Here is an 18,312-nt window from a genome sequence, read left to right as displayed (position 1 = left end):
GAAATGGCTAGACTTTCGGGGTCTGGTCTGTGGGGTGGAGGAAGAGTGGAAGGAAGCGAGGACAGGCAGAGGCAAGGAAGCAGTGGTTCTGACCCCCTCCATCACTGCAGGTTAGCCACTGGATGAGCAGAGGGATGGACAGAGCTCTAATCACAGACTAGTGGTCCTAAATGGTTTTGTGGTAGAGGCAAACCTTTGTGGGTTTTTTTGGCTGCACTGCACTGCTTGTGGGATTTCAGTTCCCCGACCAGGGACTGAACCCAGGCCCTCGGCGGTGAGAGAGCCGAGTCCCAACCACTGGACCGCCAGGAAATTCCCGAGGCAAACTTTTAAATACGAGAATATTTGGCTACGTTCTTGGCAAGATTAAATAACTCAAAATCAATAATGAACAGTTAGCAATAATGAAACATGATAGACATCAATGCCTGTTTGGTTCTAGAAAGCATCCAGTTATTCAGTGTATTAGTTACTCGGCTATTTCTTAGCACCTAGGCTACCCTTGATTATATATTAATAAGAGAAATTGACTATGTGTTTCTAGTAAGCACAGGCTCTTTTATTTTCCACATCTGCCTGTCACTGGCTCTTTTACTTGCAGTCGGTTATATTCTCCTCTACACTAAGTTGCATGATCCACTTAGCTCAATGTTCAGTCTGACAAACATCCGTGACAGTACACGTACTTAATGGGAGCCAAAATTAACTTTCCATATTGGCCACAAATTGATGGCCCAACTATGAAGAGTTTGTGGGTAGTAGCACCCGTACAGGGTCACAAAGAGCCTTTTTAAAAGAGCTTATTAGGAGACTATCATCATCTTTACATTCTAGAATGATTATTCTGGTTGTACTGTGAAGCTAGATGGGTTAGAAGGAGTTAAGACTAGAAGCAGGAAGCTCAGTTAACAGAGTAGAAGTCATCTTGGTGAGATGATGAGGGCTACCTTAGGGCCCACAGGGATAGAGTGGAGTGCATAAATATCTAAGAGGTGAATGCCACAAGAACTGATTAAGTGGTTTGGGCAGAGGTAGGCACAGTGGGAAGGAAGACTCTCACCTTTGTGCCTGAGGGACTGACTGGGTGGTGGTGTAATGACTGACCAGGGGAACATGGGAATAATATATTGTGGGATATTGTAGGTGTTAAAAGTATACTTGAAAGAAGTTGTGAAAATGCTTACAAGTAGCATTTTGGGAGAGTTCAGGATAAAATTTGGAATTATTTTATGACAAATTAACGGCTAGTTAAAAGTAGAACAAATAATTAAAGAGGTGGTGTTCAAACTGTTGATCATAAACTACATCAGTAAAAAAAATGTTTAAGCATGCACTATGTATGTATACGTATATGTATACATATACACTCTCTCTGTGTATATGTATAATTTAAAATGTAGTGCAAATATGTACATAGACATGAATATTATAAACTGTTAAAGCTTAATTTTTTAAAAGAAAGATCATTTTACATACCCTGCTCTAGGGACAGCTGTTCTAGGGAGAGGAAAAGCAGAGCATTATGACAAATGATGAAGAGGGGTGAGGTTTCACCTCTTTGCTGACACCCTTCCCAAGCTTTTCGGGAAAAAGTGGCTGCTCAGGGTTCACAGAGCACTCTGTTCATACTTTGATTTACACGTTCCTACAATACAGTGTTATGTTTACTACACAGCACTATAATTTATTTTTCTGCTCTTTCAAGGGAGCTTATTGAGGATAAGACTATGTTTTACTTGTCTCTCTATTCTCAACACCTAGCCCTGGGCCTGGCACATATAGGCATTCAACAGATATTTCTGAATGCATAAAAGCAGCACATTATTTCAGAATAGAAAAGAAAGCATTTGCAGACTAGACCAGGATACAAGAGACATACAGTCAATTCTAAAATGGCAGGAAAGCAAGAGTGGAGATGAAACAAACTGACAAGAAACAGAAGGAGGACACAAAATTAGAGCAGTGTGAAAGGAAAGAGCAAAGCTGATGTTACAGGCGTGGAGTTTTGTGCAGAGGTGAGACTTGGTTGAGGTAGAAATCTACATTCTTTTACCTGAGAGGAAATGTTAGTTTGCCTATACATATTCATTCTACCTATGAGTCGAACCTTGTAGTGTATGGAGAAAAATTGGGAAATAGACCAGTAGCCTGGCATAGCCTTGGAAGGAGAAATTGCCTGACTTTTATTATTCTGTAAATAGTGCAGTGCCAGCAAAAAATCTGCTAAGATGATAGAGAAAGTAAAAGTGTCAGATACCACCCCTGAGCCTCCTATAGAGGGGAAATAAATCCAGCATCCAGAATTAAGGATGAGAATCTAGAAGCAGTTTCTACAATTGACCACATAGATGAAATGGAACTAGGCGGCAGCAATAATATCTACCTATTGGGTCAGAACCATGAAAGGCTACCTGGCTAACCTTTAGCTTGGAAATAGCAAAAAATCTCCTAGAGCAGCAGAACTGACCAGGGACTTAATAATCAGGATGATAAGCAGAAATGGGCAGGAAGGCTGGCAGGCAGGCAGGCTGTACCTATCAAACCACCTACACGTTTGCAATCACTCACTAAATCATATGGCTCACTTTAAAACACAATGGGATACTACTCTAAATACGGGTCTGAAATTTCCTTTCTTCACTTAACATGTCAATGAAAATCAATTACGTTAGTTCATAAAGATCTGAAAGAGAATACAGTTTGTTTGTATGAATAAATGCCCACCAATCGGGTGATATAATGGAGGAGCAGGGGCCAAACATGAGTCCAGTGGACAGGCCCTGTGGTTTCATTTCACCTCTGTGTAACAGGGGCCATAGGATATCATGAGTAGCATGACTATAAGTTGTGTGTGTACTGAGTGACTATATTTCGCTTTTTTCTAAGCACCTGACATAGCCCCTGATACTTAGTGGTACTCAAGAAGTATTTGTTGACAGGTTGAATGAAATGAACATCAGACTGAGGTCCTTCCCAGGCTCCCCTGTATGAACTGGCACCATAGTTACCACACTTAAAAGTAAATGCATAGACTTCAGTGTTTTATCAGAAAGAGAAAATAAATGAACTCAACAGTTTTATCAAGAATTTAGGGGGAAAAATCCTCAGAAAATGGAATAAATTAACAATGATAAAAAGTAATACATGACATAAAAACTATAAAATCAGAGAATAACTGTTTCAACTTTTATTGTTTGGAAGAAAAACACAGTAAAACAAACAAGTAAAAATAGAAACAGAAAAACATATTGCAAATAAGAGCAATTTTAAAAGTAGTATTTTTATAGGCTGAATGCTAATACTTTTAAAATACTGAAATGAGACAACTGTAGCAAACAAAACTGAAATAGAAAAAAAATTAAGGAAGAAATGAAAATGTTATTATAGAATTACATACTACAAAAGATTCTAGGCCCAGATGGTTTTTCTGTTGGACTATTTCAAAGTTTAAAGACTAGATCATTTCATGATATTCTGGAATAGAAGAAGATGGAAAGCTGCTTAACTCATGTTACAAAGTAAATATAACCATAATAACAAAAGCTGATAAATATAGGACAAGAAGAAAAACCACAAACCAATCTCATTTATAAAGATGGATGCAAAAATATGAATAAAATGATAATGAATAGAATTCATTTGTATATTTAAAAGATTAATCCACCATGAATATAAAAGGCTTAATGTTGGTTAACAGAAAGGTTCAGTATTAGCAAACCTATAATTTTAATTTGCTAAATAAGAAAAATCATTTTGCTCTAAGACAGCAAACATGTATATATACTGCCAACAAAAACACAGAAGATAACTATGAAAAGAAATTGTCTTAACATAATAAACAGCATCGAATCAAGTAAATAGCAAAATTATACCTATCCCTGCTGAAAGAGAGATGAAAACAGAACTTCTTTTTATTACTGTTTAACCTTTGTTTGGGAAGTTGTGACTAATGCTGTAAGGCCTAACACAGAAATAAAATCAAAAGAAGAGACACTACTGTAATAGGTAGACTTGATTAAATATCTAGGGCTTCCCTGGTGGTGCAGTGGTTGAGAGTCCGCCTGTCGATGCAGAGGACACGGGTTCATGCCCCAGTCCGGGAAGATCCCACATGCCACAGAGCGGCTGGACCCGTGAGCCATGGCCGCTGAGCCTGCACATCCGGAGTCTGTGCTCTGCGACAGGAGAGGCCACAACAGTGAGAGGCCCGCATACCGCAAAAAAAAAAAAAAAAAAAAATCTAGAAAATCCCAGGAAATTAATAATTCTTGGAATTAAGGGAAATTGACTATTAAAAAATGAATACCATTCATGATCAAAAATACCTAGGAAAAAGCTAATTATCATAAATGTTCTTTCCAAATTAATTGATCATTCCAACTGTATTTTGGGGAATCACTCTCCCTCCCCAGTTCATTTGGAAAATAAACAGACAAAATTGGCAAAGAAAATACTGAAGAAACATCGACAAACCAATCTTATTATATATGAAAATATTATAAATATAAAGCAGGATTTCTTTCTTTCTTTCTTTTTTTTTTTTTTGCGGCCGAGCTATGTGGCTTGTGAGATCTTAGCCCCCCGACCAGGGATCGAACCCTGGCCCACGGCAGTGAGAGCACTGAGTGCTAACCACTAGACCACCAGGGAAGTCCCTAAAGCAGGATTTCTTACCCTTGGCACTACTGACCTCTTAAACTGGATATTTCTTTGTTGTGCTGGCTGTCCTGTGCACTGCAAGCTGTTAGCAATATTCCTGTCCCCTACTGACTAGAGGCCTCTAGCACCCCCAACTCGAACAACAAAAAATGCCTCTAGACATTGCTGAATGTTCCTTGGGGGACAAAAATCACCCTGGTTGAGAATCACTGATTATAAAGTGCCAATCATTAAGACTGGGGCACTAGCATAAGAAGTTAATGGGATGAACCTAGAGATTATCATACTAAGTGAAGTTAGACAGAGAAAGACAAATATATGGTATCACTCACATGTGGAATCTAATTTAAAAAAAGATACAAGTGAACTTATTTTCAAAACAGAAACAGACTTACAGAAATTGCAAACAAACTTACGGTTACCAAAGGGGAACTGTTGGGGGGAGGGATAAATCAGGAGCTTGAGATGAATACACACACACTACTATATATGACAGATAACCAACAAGGACCTACTGTAGAGCACAGGGAACTCTACTCAATATTCTGTGATAACCTTTATGAGAAAAGAATCTAAAAAAGAATGACTATATGTATAGGTATAACTGAATCACTTTGCTGTACACCTGAAACTAATATAACATTGTAAATCAACTGTACTCCAATAAAATTAAAATATAATAAAATAAAAAGAAGTTAATGGGAAACAATATTTTTTAAAGAAGGAGGTACCATATGTAAATGGGGATGAAGAAGACTTATTCAATAAACCTGGGTCAACAAATAAACAATTTGGTGGAGAAACAAATTTGAATATTTCATATGATATCTAAAAGAGACCTCAATTTGATTGAAGAGTTAAATATAATTTTAAAAGTCAGATCATAAAGTTAGGAGAAAATATGACTGAATGTTAAGTTACTAGACTGGAAGAACTTTCTATGGTCAGAAACAATAGAAATCATAATGGGAAAAATGGACAGATTATAGAATTTTAAAAATACTGTATTTCAAAGAATAACAACTAAAAGGCAGACTGGTAAAATATCTAGCTCAAGAAATATCCAGCTAGATACAAATTATCTGGTTAGACTGGCTAGCTAGCTCAAGAAAATACTCTCAAATACGTAAAAATGGTATAAATATGAAGATATTCATTATAACATTATTTAGGAAAGCAAAAAAGCTGGAAACAACATATGCATCAGGTTATAGGATAATAGTTAAATAACTGTCACACCAACTTTAAAGAACATCATGTAGCCATTAGAAATGGTAATTATGGAGACTAATAAAACACAACAATATATCTAGGATATGGTAAGTGAAAAAAGTAAACAATGTGTACCTGTCACACAATTACAACTATATACAATATGTATATGTACAAAACTGGTTGGTTATAAAGCCTGAACAAAAATGTCAATTGAAAAAATATCAGGACATAACAATGTTACATGCAGTATAACTTAAAGCTATATAGAAACTATATAAATAGAGATGAGGAAAAGGCTAGAAGAAAATACACCACATACTAAAAAGACTAAACACCAGATGTGTAATTGAGGTCATAATTTTTTTAAGTATTTAGAGGAAGAATCATCAGAGCATATATACCAGCAGAGAAAAGAAACCAGTGTGAAAGAGATACTGAAGATATAAAATAACAGGAAATAAGCTGGGATGAAGTGAGAGGGTGGCATGGACTTAAATATACTTCCAAATACTACCCAGATAGCTAGTGGGAAGCAGCCACATAGCACAGGGAGATCAGCTCGGTGCTCTGTGACCACCTAGAGGGGTGGGATAGGGAGAGTGGGAGGGGAGGGAGACTCAAAAGGGAGGGGATATGGGGATGTATGTGTATGTATAGCTGATTCACTTTGTTATAAAGCAGAAACTAACATACCACTGTAAAGCAATTATACTCCAATAAAGACGTTAAATAAATAAAATACAGGAAATAAATGATGGAATAAGAGAGAGGAACCTACAGAAAGGGAGAAGATTCAGATGGTAGGTTTCAGTCTTAAAAGAAAGAAAAGGCACTACCTTACTCTGGTGCAGAAGGGAAGGAAAAAAGAATAGGTAAAATTTTGATGTGTAGAAGGTGTGGGCCCAAAGGCACATGCACTATGATTTTTAGCCATGTGAGACTGTTGATAAGCAGCATGATTATCAAGTATGGGTAAATATGGCCATGCCTCTTCTGTAGAGTGTTTGGTTTACTAAAAGTCAACAAAAAAGATTTATATGAATATTAAAACAGAAGTAAGCATTATACAATATTGAATGGCTGCACAATATGGAAATAAAAAGTGGAATGTACATATTGGGCTTCATCTTTAAAAAGTCCTCATAGAGAAAAAAGAATTCTAAGGGGATTCAAGTGCTAAATATTTGTTAAGTATTTTCTGCTGGTGTATGAGACATGTGTTTACTCATTTAATGAAATAACTGTTGTTTTATCCAGAAACACGATAAAAATTTAAGAAGAAATACTCACCAAAGAAAGGCACACATGGTGGATTAATAGACCTGAGTTTTGCCAAATATTTCTTATAGTGATCTTCACTTAGTTCATGAGCTTCTTCTAAAATTTTCTTTTGGCGACTTGGTATTTGCTACAATAAAAAAAAATAATGTTTAGGGAATTAAGTTTACAAAAGGAATCACAGGTTTTGCCAAAAAATGCCAGGCTTAGAGTAAAGCCCAAACACAACAGTGTCAGTTTGATTCTAAGAATGATAATACTGCTTCAAAGAGACCATCTTCATAGACCCTAGTACAAACTTCAAGAAAAAGTGTGTGTGAGAGAAATCTATTTTATCTTGCCATTCCTCAAACAAGTATGTGAGCATTTAGTTGTACATTATATTACAAATAAGGTGCTGAAATCTTTTTTTTTTTCCTGAAATCTTTTTATTCTTCTAACTTAGGCTAGGACCTGTGAATGCATTTTTTTTTTTTTTTTTTTTTTTTTTTGCGGTACGCGGGCCCATCACTGTTGTGGCCTCTCCCTGTTGCGGCCTCTCCCGTTGCGGAGCACAGGCTCCAGACGCGCAGGCTCAGCGGCCATGGCTCACAGGCCTAGCCACCCCGCGGCATGTGGGATCTTCCCGGACTGGAGCACGAACCCGTGTCCCCTGCATCGGCAGGCAGACTCTCAACCACTGTGCCACCAGGGAAGCCCCTGTGAATGCATTTTAATGAGATTGACTAATTTACAAAGAGCAACCAATTCAATACAAAATTTAGGTAATTCCACCATTTCAGCTGTTACTGAAAAGACAGATGAAGCATATAGAAATTAAAGGTCATAATTGTTAACATCCTGATTCCTAGAACAGGGAATGGAAAAAAACACCTTTAGATAAGCAAACCTACCTCAAACGTGTGGTCTAGTCTGTATACAGGTGATGAGTTCATAGCACTGACAACCTCAAGGACACCATTGAAGTTGTTCAACTCTTGAAAGACTTGCAGAATCTCAATTATTCGACTCACCACAGCTACTCTTTCTTCTAAGTTTTCAGTTTCTACAATACATCTGGGAATCAAAGACAAAAAGTGAACTAAAAAATTTGGAGTTTTCCCAATGAAGATATGATTTAAAGAATTTAGCAAACAAAATGGAATGGAGGGCAGCTATAGTGTAACAGTAGAGAATACGTATTCAGAATGGCAGGTAAATAGTAGGTGAATGGAAGAGGAGGCAATGCCTTCAGTCAGGCATGCTGCTTTGTCACTGTTTTCCAGACTGATACAGTCAACTGGTCAGTCATTCTTCTTATTATATTTGGTGCAGTATTGGAGTTCTCTGATCAGTCTATCATCTTGTTGAATATATGATGGTCTTTAGGATGTGGGTGTGTTCTAAGGAAACTTATTCTCAAATTTAAGAATTCTCTGCCTCTTATTCTTCATCTAATTGTAAGATTTTAGTGATTAATGCTTAATTTCTTTCTTTGACACACAGAAATAATTACCTACATTTCTAAGAACAGCTCTTTAGATAAGCACTATAATATTAAAGAGTGAATGAAAGTATTTTACCACCATGCAGAATAAAAAATTTTTAATTACTTAGAAATAATAAAGCCAATGAAAACAAAAGCTCTTTACATTTAAATACCAAGAATCCTTGGAAAGTACATATATATCCAAGTAAACAGCTAAAAGGAAGCTATGCTCAAAAAAGAATTCCTCAGTGAGCATTTATTCTCTATTTCTAATATTTGAGAAAAATTTTTATTTACTAATCACTTATCAGTAAAGAAAATATTTTAAACTTGGTTTTCAATAATGTGATAGTAAACAACTCAATCTAAGAAAAAATAAAATACACATATGGAAAAAATAAATATAAATCAATATTAAACATTAACAAAAATGTAAAGTTATGGATTACACTATTCTCTGGTGAGGCTGATCTAACACTGAAAAAAAAACACTGCAAAACTATCAAAATAAATTTGCCTTATTATCAAATTAAACATAACATGTTTATGCATTAGCATTAAAGCGTTAGATGTCTACAAATCATATACCAGCTAACTAGTTATCTAGACATTTTAAAAGGTATGATACAAGTATAATATGTTTACACCTTTTTTTAACTCAGTTGATATTAACTAGGTATACACAATGAGATCACCTGTGGAGCTTTTATAAAAACCAGGTAAGTCTGGGATGATTTATCCGGAAGTGACTTCAATTCTAATGCACATCTATGGCTAAAAACCACTGTGGCAAATGAACAAGAACCTCTTCACTGAAAAGGCAGAAACTGGAACCCTTGTACAATGTTGATGGTGAGAATGCAAAATGATGTAGCCACCATGGAAAACTGTATGCAGGCTCCTCAAAAAAAATTAAAAATAGAACTATCATATGATCAGCAATCCCACTTCTAGGTATTTATCCAAAAGTACTGTAATCTCAAAGAGATATCAGCACTCCCATGTTCATTGCAGCACTATTCACAACAGCCAAATGTGGAAACAACCTAAATGTCCATCTACAAATAAAAGGATAAAGAAAATGAGAAATATATGTACCATGGAATATTATTCAGTCAAAAAAGAAGGAAATCTTGCAGTATGTGACAACATGGATGAACACTGAGGACATTATGCTGAGTGAAGTAAGCCAGTCATAGAAGGACAAATACTGCATGATTCTACATATATGAGGTATCTAAAATAGTCAGACTCATAGAAGCAAAGAACAAAATGATGGTTGCCAGGGGCTGGGGGAGGGGGAAATGGGGAGTTGCTAATCAACATGTATAAATTTTCATGTTGATTAACACTTATTTACACAAGATAAATAAATTCTAGAGATCTGCTGCACATTATGCCTATAGATAATAATACTGTGTTTGTACACTGAAAAAAATCTTACCATAATTTAAAAAAGCAAAAAGAGAAAGGAAAAAGATCAGGAAATGGCCGCCTTCTCAGTAATCTACTAAAAAATAGGACAGAAATGAAAATGGTCTCTATGTCTTATGAGTTATGTTTCCTCTTTATAGATGTAACTTTTAATTATTATGATGGAAAAGCGCTTCTGCAACTGAAGTGTAGTTATTTGACTTGATAAAGAAGAAATCAGGAAGCAACAGTTAGTGGGCAAATTCCAAAGTTTTACTTTTTAGAGGCTAAGAAGTAATAACATAAATAGAAGGAAGTCCTAACTTTCAGATGACTTATTTCTTGTTAGGAATTGCTTTCTGGTCTTTATCCACACTCTAGCTCACATTCCAGTCATTCCTTTATGTCACTGGTCTTGTGTTCTGGTAATGCCAATATGATCTGTGGAAACTTCATATCACCCTTATAAAATATGGGTCAAGATCATAAAAAATACGGCCAATACATAAAACTCTAATATCTGGCTCCAATTATAAAATTGTATTGAGATTCTGGACTTTTGACATGACAGTGTAAGAAGTTCTGTTTACTTACTCCTCAGGGAAACTGGTGAAAATTATATATATAAAATTATATATATAAAGTTCTAGCAGTCTCTGGAAATGGCCCTAAGAGCAAATGGCAAATAAAGAAACATCTATTGGGACTTCTCTGGTGGTGCAGCGGTTAAGAATCTGCCTGCCAATGAAGGGGACACGGGTTCAATCCCTGGTCCGGGAAGATCCCACGTGCTGCAGAGCAACTAAGCCCGTGCGCCACAACTACTGAGCCTGTGCTCTAGAGCCCGTGAGCCACAACTACTGAGCCCACGTGCCACAACTAATGAAGCTTGCGTGCCTAGAGCCTATGTTCCACAGCAAGAGAAGCCACCGCAATGACGAGTAGCCCCCATTCGCTGCAGCTAGAGAAAGTCTGCACACAGCAACGAAGACCCAATGCAGCCATAAATAAATAAATAGATAGATAGATAGATAGATAAATTTTTTAAAAATACAGATAAACATCTATTCAGGAAAATGTACAACAATTCAGTAAGAGAGGCAAGAGTTTGTGGTATCTGAACCAAGACTTCCTCTACCCTCATTCCTCAGAGAACCTTACGGGGTTGGGTAGGGTGGGGGGCAGTTAGCTCAGACAGCCAAGAACACAGGGCTCCCTACCCCTCTGACCTCTAAAATGTCAGGCTTGACAGGGGGAGAACACAGGCAACAGTAAACTGCCTGCAAGACAGACCTGATATGTCAGATTTAACAAAAAAATATTTCAAAGTAGCCATTCTGAATTTGTTCACAGAACTAAAGGAAAGTATGATTTAAAAAGTAAAGGGGGGTATGATTACAATGTGCACCAATAGGGAGTATCCTAAAAGACACAGAAATTATAAAAGAAACCAAATGGAAACTCTGGATTTGAAAAGTACAATAGTTAAAATAATTTTACTAGAGGGACTCAGTAGTCAATTTGAACTGGCAGAAGAAAAAAATAGTTAAACTTGAAGACCGAGGTATTGTTTAAAAAATGAAGGCAAAATAAAGACCTTCCCATATAAACAAAAACTAAGAGAATTTGTTGCTAGCAGACCCACCATACAAGAAATAGTAACGCAAGTTCCTCAGGCTGAAAGCAAGTGACCCCAGATGGTAATATGAATCCACACAAAGAGCACTGGTAAAGGTAATTATATGATTATAAAAAACACTATAAATGCCTATTTTTTTCCTTATTGCTTTTCTTAACTGATTTAAAAAGCAACTGTATAAAATAATGTGTATGTAATATATTGTTGGGCCTATAACATAGAGAAATGTAATGTATGTGAAATACATTGCCAATAACTACACAGAGAGTGGGTGAGAGCAAAGCTGTAACAGGCTAAGAAAATAATGGCAAATAGTAGTAAAGCAATAATTATAACAATGTATTGTTAGATCTACATCATTAATTATATGTAATATATATTACAATACCACAAAAGGGAGGGAGTGAATACAGCCATAGAGGAGTAACATTTCTACATATCACTAGAATTCTGGTATAAATGTGAAGCTAATTCTGTTATGATGTATGTGGCAAACCTAAAAACAATTATTAATAAAGTAACTTAAAATGCTGCATTAGAAAATTATTCACTCAGTGCAAAAAAAAAGGAGGAACAGAGGAACAACAACAACAAAAAAGACATGAGACAAATAGAATTGCAGTGAAATTTATAACATAACTGCTATGAAATGTAAGAAGATCAGTAATACTTACTTCTCAAACCACAGAGTGAGATTAGTGGTATGCCGGATCATTTTCAGAAGATTAGGAGAATTAATTTCTTTGTCTTCCTTTGTCCACACACTTCCAACTAATTCTGATGGCTGTACAGCTCTAAAATCAACAAGACATAATTCTATGTGATACTTTTCCCTCTAGTATACTGTTTTATTAAGTAAATGAGATAAAAGGTTTATGAAAACAAGAACAAAAACATTATAATTTTGCATCTTTTTCTATAGATTTAAAAAAACTTTGTATGCATGTACCTGTGTACTTTTTTTTTTTTTTTACTGCTTTAATAGTAGCATTTTGCTTTGGGCAAGGTTGGGATTTCTTCATAGTATCTTTCCCAGCACTTATAAATATTATCTAACAAATTAGGGTGAGAAAGTAGTTTGGGATAATTCTTTTAAATAAATGATAATGTTATAATAATCAGTCCAATGAGGGTATAGTAATCGCTGCATTCATAAATCTTTTTTTCCCCCCCTCCTTTAGGAGGGGGAAAAAACCCTCCTGGGAAGGGTACTGAGAAAGAAATAAAATACATTCTAACACTGATTTTGGGAACAGCACTGATTTTGGGAACAGCAATGATTTTTGGTGGGAGATCTATAAATTTAGTTCCTTTTTTCATTTAGTTTTTACAAAATTAAATAGTTTGAAATCTAAACAGTCCAAATTTAAAACTAGAAACAGACATTTTTTTGAAATAGTAGTTGTATCAACATAGGAAACTATAAAAGGCTAAATGGCAATGACTTAAGTTCTCAATGACAATGGCAGTAGCTAACTCATTGAGCCCTTACTCTGTGCTGGGCAATGTGCTGTGTGCTGTAAATATATGGACTATTTTAAACCTTGCACAACAGCTCCAGGAGTAGGTACCATCATTAGCCCCATTTTACTCTTGAGGAAACTAAGCAGCAGAGGGATAAAAGTTACACCAGAAGGTTAAAGTTGCCCAAGGATACCAAGCCAACAATTGGTAAAGCCAGGATCTGAACTTAGCTTTACCAACTAGGTGTGTCTGCAGAAAGAGAGAAGATGTAAATCCAGATAGAGCAAAGAGGATGAGGGAGTGAAAGAGGAGCCTTCCATAAATCAGGCCTTATTACAAGATACTTCATGTACTATATCTCATTTATGTCTTATAACAATCCTACATGGCAGAAATCAGCATTTTATTTTAAAAGTTAACTCATTTGAAAGGATTTTTCAGCTTGAACATCAAATTACATACCGATATAGATCTGATTCAAGTAAAGTGAGTTGTCGAGCAATTTCTATTGGGTGTAAGGTGAGCAGGTCAAAAGTCTCTATGTGCCCAGGTCTGCTTATATGCCACTCAACTGTGGGAGGTGAACTCTGAAATGTAATATTATGACCTGGTCCATTGTCTCTTGCAATTTTTTTCCTTTGGATTATTTTAGTGATGGATTCAACCCACTTTTTCATTGCTTTACCTGAAATAACATTACATTAAAAATAACATTTAAACATTTTACTCAATATTTTATTTTTTAAAAAATTTAAAATTGTGCGATACCTGAATATATCTTTGCTATAAAAAGTTCAAATGATCAAAATTTAAAAATGAAGTTCCCTTTTACCGTTTCCCTATTCCCTATCCCAATCTCAGCTTTCTTCAAGTGGATAACCACTGTTAATATTTTGGTATATATTCTTTCACGTCCTTTTTAAATAAGAGAAAGTAATTTATTTGTAGAAACTTTTCACCTCTATTGTTCTAAACTTCAGTTCAAAATATTATTTTATAATCCTCTCCAAAAAAGATATATCTTGCACAAATAAGATTTATAATGATAGATCATACAACATTAGCTGTTAATATAACAAACTTTGCATTTTATAAACCAAACAGTGCAGAGGACTCCTTCATTTTGTGTGAGCTTTTGATGTGGCTTCGTTCTGTACTATGCATGAAAGTACTATTATTTAACTCTTTATTTTTCGATTCTCATTTAAAATGTATGATGGAAATAGAAACAAGTTTGTCCAGGACATCCTTAGACCTATACAATCAAAGTATCTTTAAAACTAGAAGGGGAACTGGAGATCATCAAGCCTAGCTCCTCATATTACTGAAAAGGAAACTAAAGTCTAAAGAATCAAAATGATTTTGCCAGAGTCATTTATCTAATGAGTGGCAGTGTTTGGAAGAGAACTCTTGTTTCTTGGCTCTCAGTTCAGTATGCTTTGCTGCCTCTCTGATATGTTATGCACTGTTCACCTAACTGTGTCTTAGTCAACCTCCATCGTGCCGTTATAATGGCACAACAGTTCCTAATTGTCCTTTGGTACACATATTTTCAGATGTGTTTAAGACAGCATAAATTGAGACTTTTTCTCTCCACTTCCAAAATATCAGTAAGTTAATTTACTAAATGAAAATTCATTGGATCAACAGGATGATTATTAAACAATCTGTAGGTCAAAAATGGCAAAAAAATTTAACTTTTCCAGTTGGTTATGCTGGCATTATTACAAATACCTCTTAACTACACTGAGCAGTAGTGATGTCAGTTGATAGTCACCATATTGGTACTTTTATTACACATAAAACTAAGGCACTTAAAAAAAAATACCTCTTACTGTTCCAATAAATTCCTCCATTCGCTGCAAAAGATCTGCATCTCTTTCAAAATCGTAGAAGTGGTGCTCTACCCAGTGCCGACATACATTTAATACTCTATGGCATTAACACAGAAGAAGAAATGAATTACATGGGAACTCGGACATAAACATTGATCACAATGAGTGGTATAAATGAAAACAGAGTAACTCTTACCAAATTAAATACAGCTGACCCTTGAATAACAGGGTTTGAAGTGTATGGCTCCACTTATACTTGGATTTTTTTTTTTTTTCCCCACTAAATCTATACCACAATACTACACCCTAGGCAGGTGGTTCAATCTGTGGATGCAGAACCACGGATTCAGAGAGTTGACTGGATTTTCTACTGTGCCAAGGGTCAGTGTCCTTAACCCCCACGTTGTTCAAGGGTCAACTTCAATCTTATATAGGTGGCTTACCACTTTCAAAATTCTATGTTAATTAAGACTTATACAGTAATTTCTGATAATTCCTCTTTACTTCACTCATTTTACATGTTACTTCCTCCTTGCTTGGGAAACATCCTTATTTAACTCTGAAACAAAAATTCAACAAAAGCTTACTTACTTCAGTTATTTATTTAATGCTTACCGCAGTTGTACAGGCTGTATATATTCTTTTCTAAACCTTTTTAGTTCTGCACTCAAGGGCTGATCTCCATTCTCTATAGCTATGCGATCAGCTTCTGTTGGCTCAGGCTCTGGAATTTCAAACCTAACATAAAACAGAACAAACTAATGAAAAGATCAATGATATCAAATTATGCAAACAGAAAACTACAAATCTTTTCACTAGTCAGCACAATCAAGACAGCACTGTAAAAAATACTAAGAATATACACATCAGTGAAAACAAGTGAGGATTCTATAATGTAAAGACTAATGATTTAAATTTTTAAGAAATTAATAATTGCCAATATAAATAAAACTAGAAAATAATAAAGAATACATGCAAAGTCTAAAAATAAGTGTGATTATAAAGTTAAGAGAATGATATTCGTTTTTGGCTTGTGTAATTACTCTAAATCAGCCAACATAAAACTTTTTAAGGGTAAGTTCTGAAAAGCTGACTGCTCTTTGGGTACATGAAACACTTCTTGATTACAGTACTTGTTCACTCTATTTTTCTCAACATGTGGTATATTTGAAAAATTCTGTTTAGAACATTTAAATCATTAAAATTTGAATTTCCAGAGCCTAAATTCTACATTTTTATAGTCTTTAACTTGATTAATTCTGTAAATTTGAAATTTCACATACTGAGTTTCCATGTAAAAAAGTCTGCCTATTTTTGTATTTAAATAATCAAAGCTAACATATTATTATAAAATAAATGGTCATCCAAGAGATTTTCTTCTTAAAGTATTCATGAACGACAACTTAAAGCTCATTCAATATATTTCCATATCTTAGCTCAATCTCATTAAAAAAAAGAACAAAGAATTTAAACATTTTAAATTGACAGACCTTTCTATTATAAGACTCAGTAGTTCTTGAGGTTTACAAAAGGATCTATATGTTGTAAGAAATGTCCGAACAAAATTGGGATCTATGAAGAAAAAGGAAAAATATCTTATTAAAATCTTTTATTCAGAATGATTAAAACTATTATTTACATTTTCAAGAGATTAAATAGTCAATTTTTAAAGTCCCCAAATGTTTTGACCACACAGATGCTTTGGAGTTTGAAATCAACTGCTAACTTTAGTTTCTTCCTAAATTAGTGGCAAAATCATTGATACTAAAATTTTACATCAACTTATTTCTTGACCTCTGCACACTCTGACTAGCTGATATTAAACTCATTACTGGCCACAGGAATACAAAGGGAAGAAAGGCAGAGTATAAAAGCAAGCTTCCACGTGCTACATGGATCTCAGAACATCACCAGTTGGTTTATCTCCCTTGTAAACAGAAAGGCCACAGCAATAACCCACTACTTTTCCTGCTCTTCAGACTAGTTTATCTGGATTAGTTATCTGGATTTCTTTAAATCATGTTAATAGAGCATACAACTGGAAATTGGATCTTATAATCTTGTAGATTAAGTTAAATAGTTTCTAAATTGTTTTATGTGCTAAAAGTCTTAATTAAAACTGCTAAAAGATGCTTATAAATACCTGTAAGTTATTAAAACTATTAAATGTATAAGCATATGTTGATTTGGCTCTATTCACAACTTTTAATTACTTTCATTGCAAGTAGACGCAATGAGAGTTCAATCGTAAGAGCGGGAGTCTTCAACCCCTTCCATGAAAGGATATGCTTTTCATTCATACTTCATGAAGTAAAGCAGGAAGCTGACTTGAGTGTGATCACCTCTCCAGGCCTGCCTACTAGATAGGGTCTCTCCTTGACAGTATTCTCCCAGAGTTGTGGAGAAAGGCTGCTGTCATCAGCACAAGAGACCTGGGCTATCATCTGCATAAAGGGAGTTGGGGGTGGTGGGAGACATCTTCTCATAATGGGGAATAAAAAAAACACTCACCACTCACTGTAACCCAAATTTCATCAAAGTCCACATTTAGTTGTAAGAGTCTTTAAAAAGGAGGAGGGGAGAATTCATTAACTTGAGTTTTTTTATTGGGAGTATCCTTTTCCTGCTTCACATCACTATGGAATGGTAAGCTCTAATTTAATGATACATTTATTGAGAGTAGCAACTACCTTTATTTTTGTTAGGCTACACACTATGGATTCTTTGTTAAGAAATACAATGTCTGTTATTAGCATAGGATTTAGCAAGAATCAGATTCATTTGCATGGAAAATCTCTATTTAGTCTAATTCTGTCTGATTAAGAATCACCCTAAATTGAGCCTTAAAATAACTATATTAACTCCCCCCCCCGCCAAAATCAAATTCATGGATTTATCATAAAATAGAAATCTATTTCCAATCTATTGGTATATGTGGTCAAGATAATGAATTGATTTAAATATCAGACAACCTTGAATTTAAGATTATAACAATTTTTTAAGTTAAAGAAAAATTTACATAATAAAAATATATTGGTTTTAAATGGCCCTCTTCTCCTTTAGCTTCATACCTTCTGATGCTAGTGTGGGTTACTGATAAAAGTGATTTAAATAGATACAATCCTTTAGTAATTTCCTCTTTGTTGGTATTTTATTGTTTGTCTTCAGTTACAGAGTTCCTCAAACGTTAAAGACTAATGTCTCAACCAGAAGAAAAGATTTTAAAACAGAAGGCTGTACAAGATTTTAAAACAGAGATTTATATCGGTTTCATCACAATCCTCCCTTTCAAGAATCTTCTTCCTGTTCTGCAAATCTATATGTAAAGGTGAGGCTACTCA

General features: G+C 35.1%; 1 protein-coding gene across 6 annotated transcripts in view; it reads right to left on the bottom strand.

The window, feature by feature from the left end:
* Nucleotides 1-18,312, bottom strand: part of SOS1 (SOS Ras/Rac guanine nucleotide exchange factor 1) — a 156,226-nt gene that overhangs the window by 16,511 nt on the left and 121,403 nt on the right. For all 6 annotated transcript variants that reach the window (XM_067007727.1, XM_067007728.1, XM_059078807.2 and 3 more), the window contains 7 exons: nucleotides 16,462-16,543; nucleotides 15,587-15,709; nucleotides 14,965-15,068; nucleotides 13,599-13,821; nucleotides 12,347-12,466; nucleotides 8,046-8,208; nucleotides 7,165-7,282 (listed from right to left, as the gene is read on the bottom strand). In XM_067007727.1, coding sequence (XP_066863828.1) covers nucleotides 7,165-7,282; nucleotides 8,046-8,208; nucleotides 12,347-12,466; nucleotides 13,599-13,821; nucleotides 14,965-15,068; nucleotides 15,587-15,709; nucleotides 16,462-16,543 — 933 coding nt within the window. The remainder of the gene's footprint in view (nucleotides 1-7,164; nucleotides 7,283-8,045; nucleotides 8,209-12,346; nucleotides 12,467-13,598; nucleotides 13,822-14,964; nucleotides 15,069-15,586; nucleotides 15,710-16,461; nucleotides 16,544-18,312) is intronic.

This window comes from Kogia breviceps, chromosome 11 (genome assembly GCF_026419965.1).
Source record: "Kogia breviceps isolate mKogBre1 chromosome 11, mKogBre1 haplotype 1, whole genome shotgun sequence".
NCBI classification, from domain to species: Eukaryota; Metazoa; Chordata; class Mammalia; order Artiodactyla; family Physeteridae; genus Kogia; species Kogia breviceps.
The sequence above is the reverse complement of the archived record's forward strand: the minus strand, read 5'-3'. Positions and strand labels throughout refer to the sequence as shown.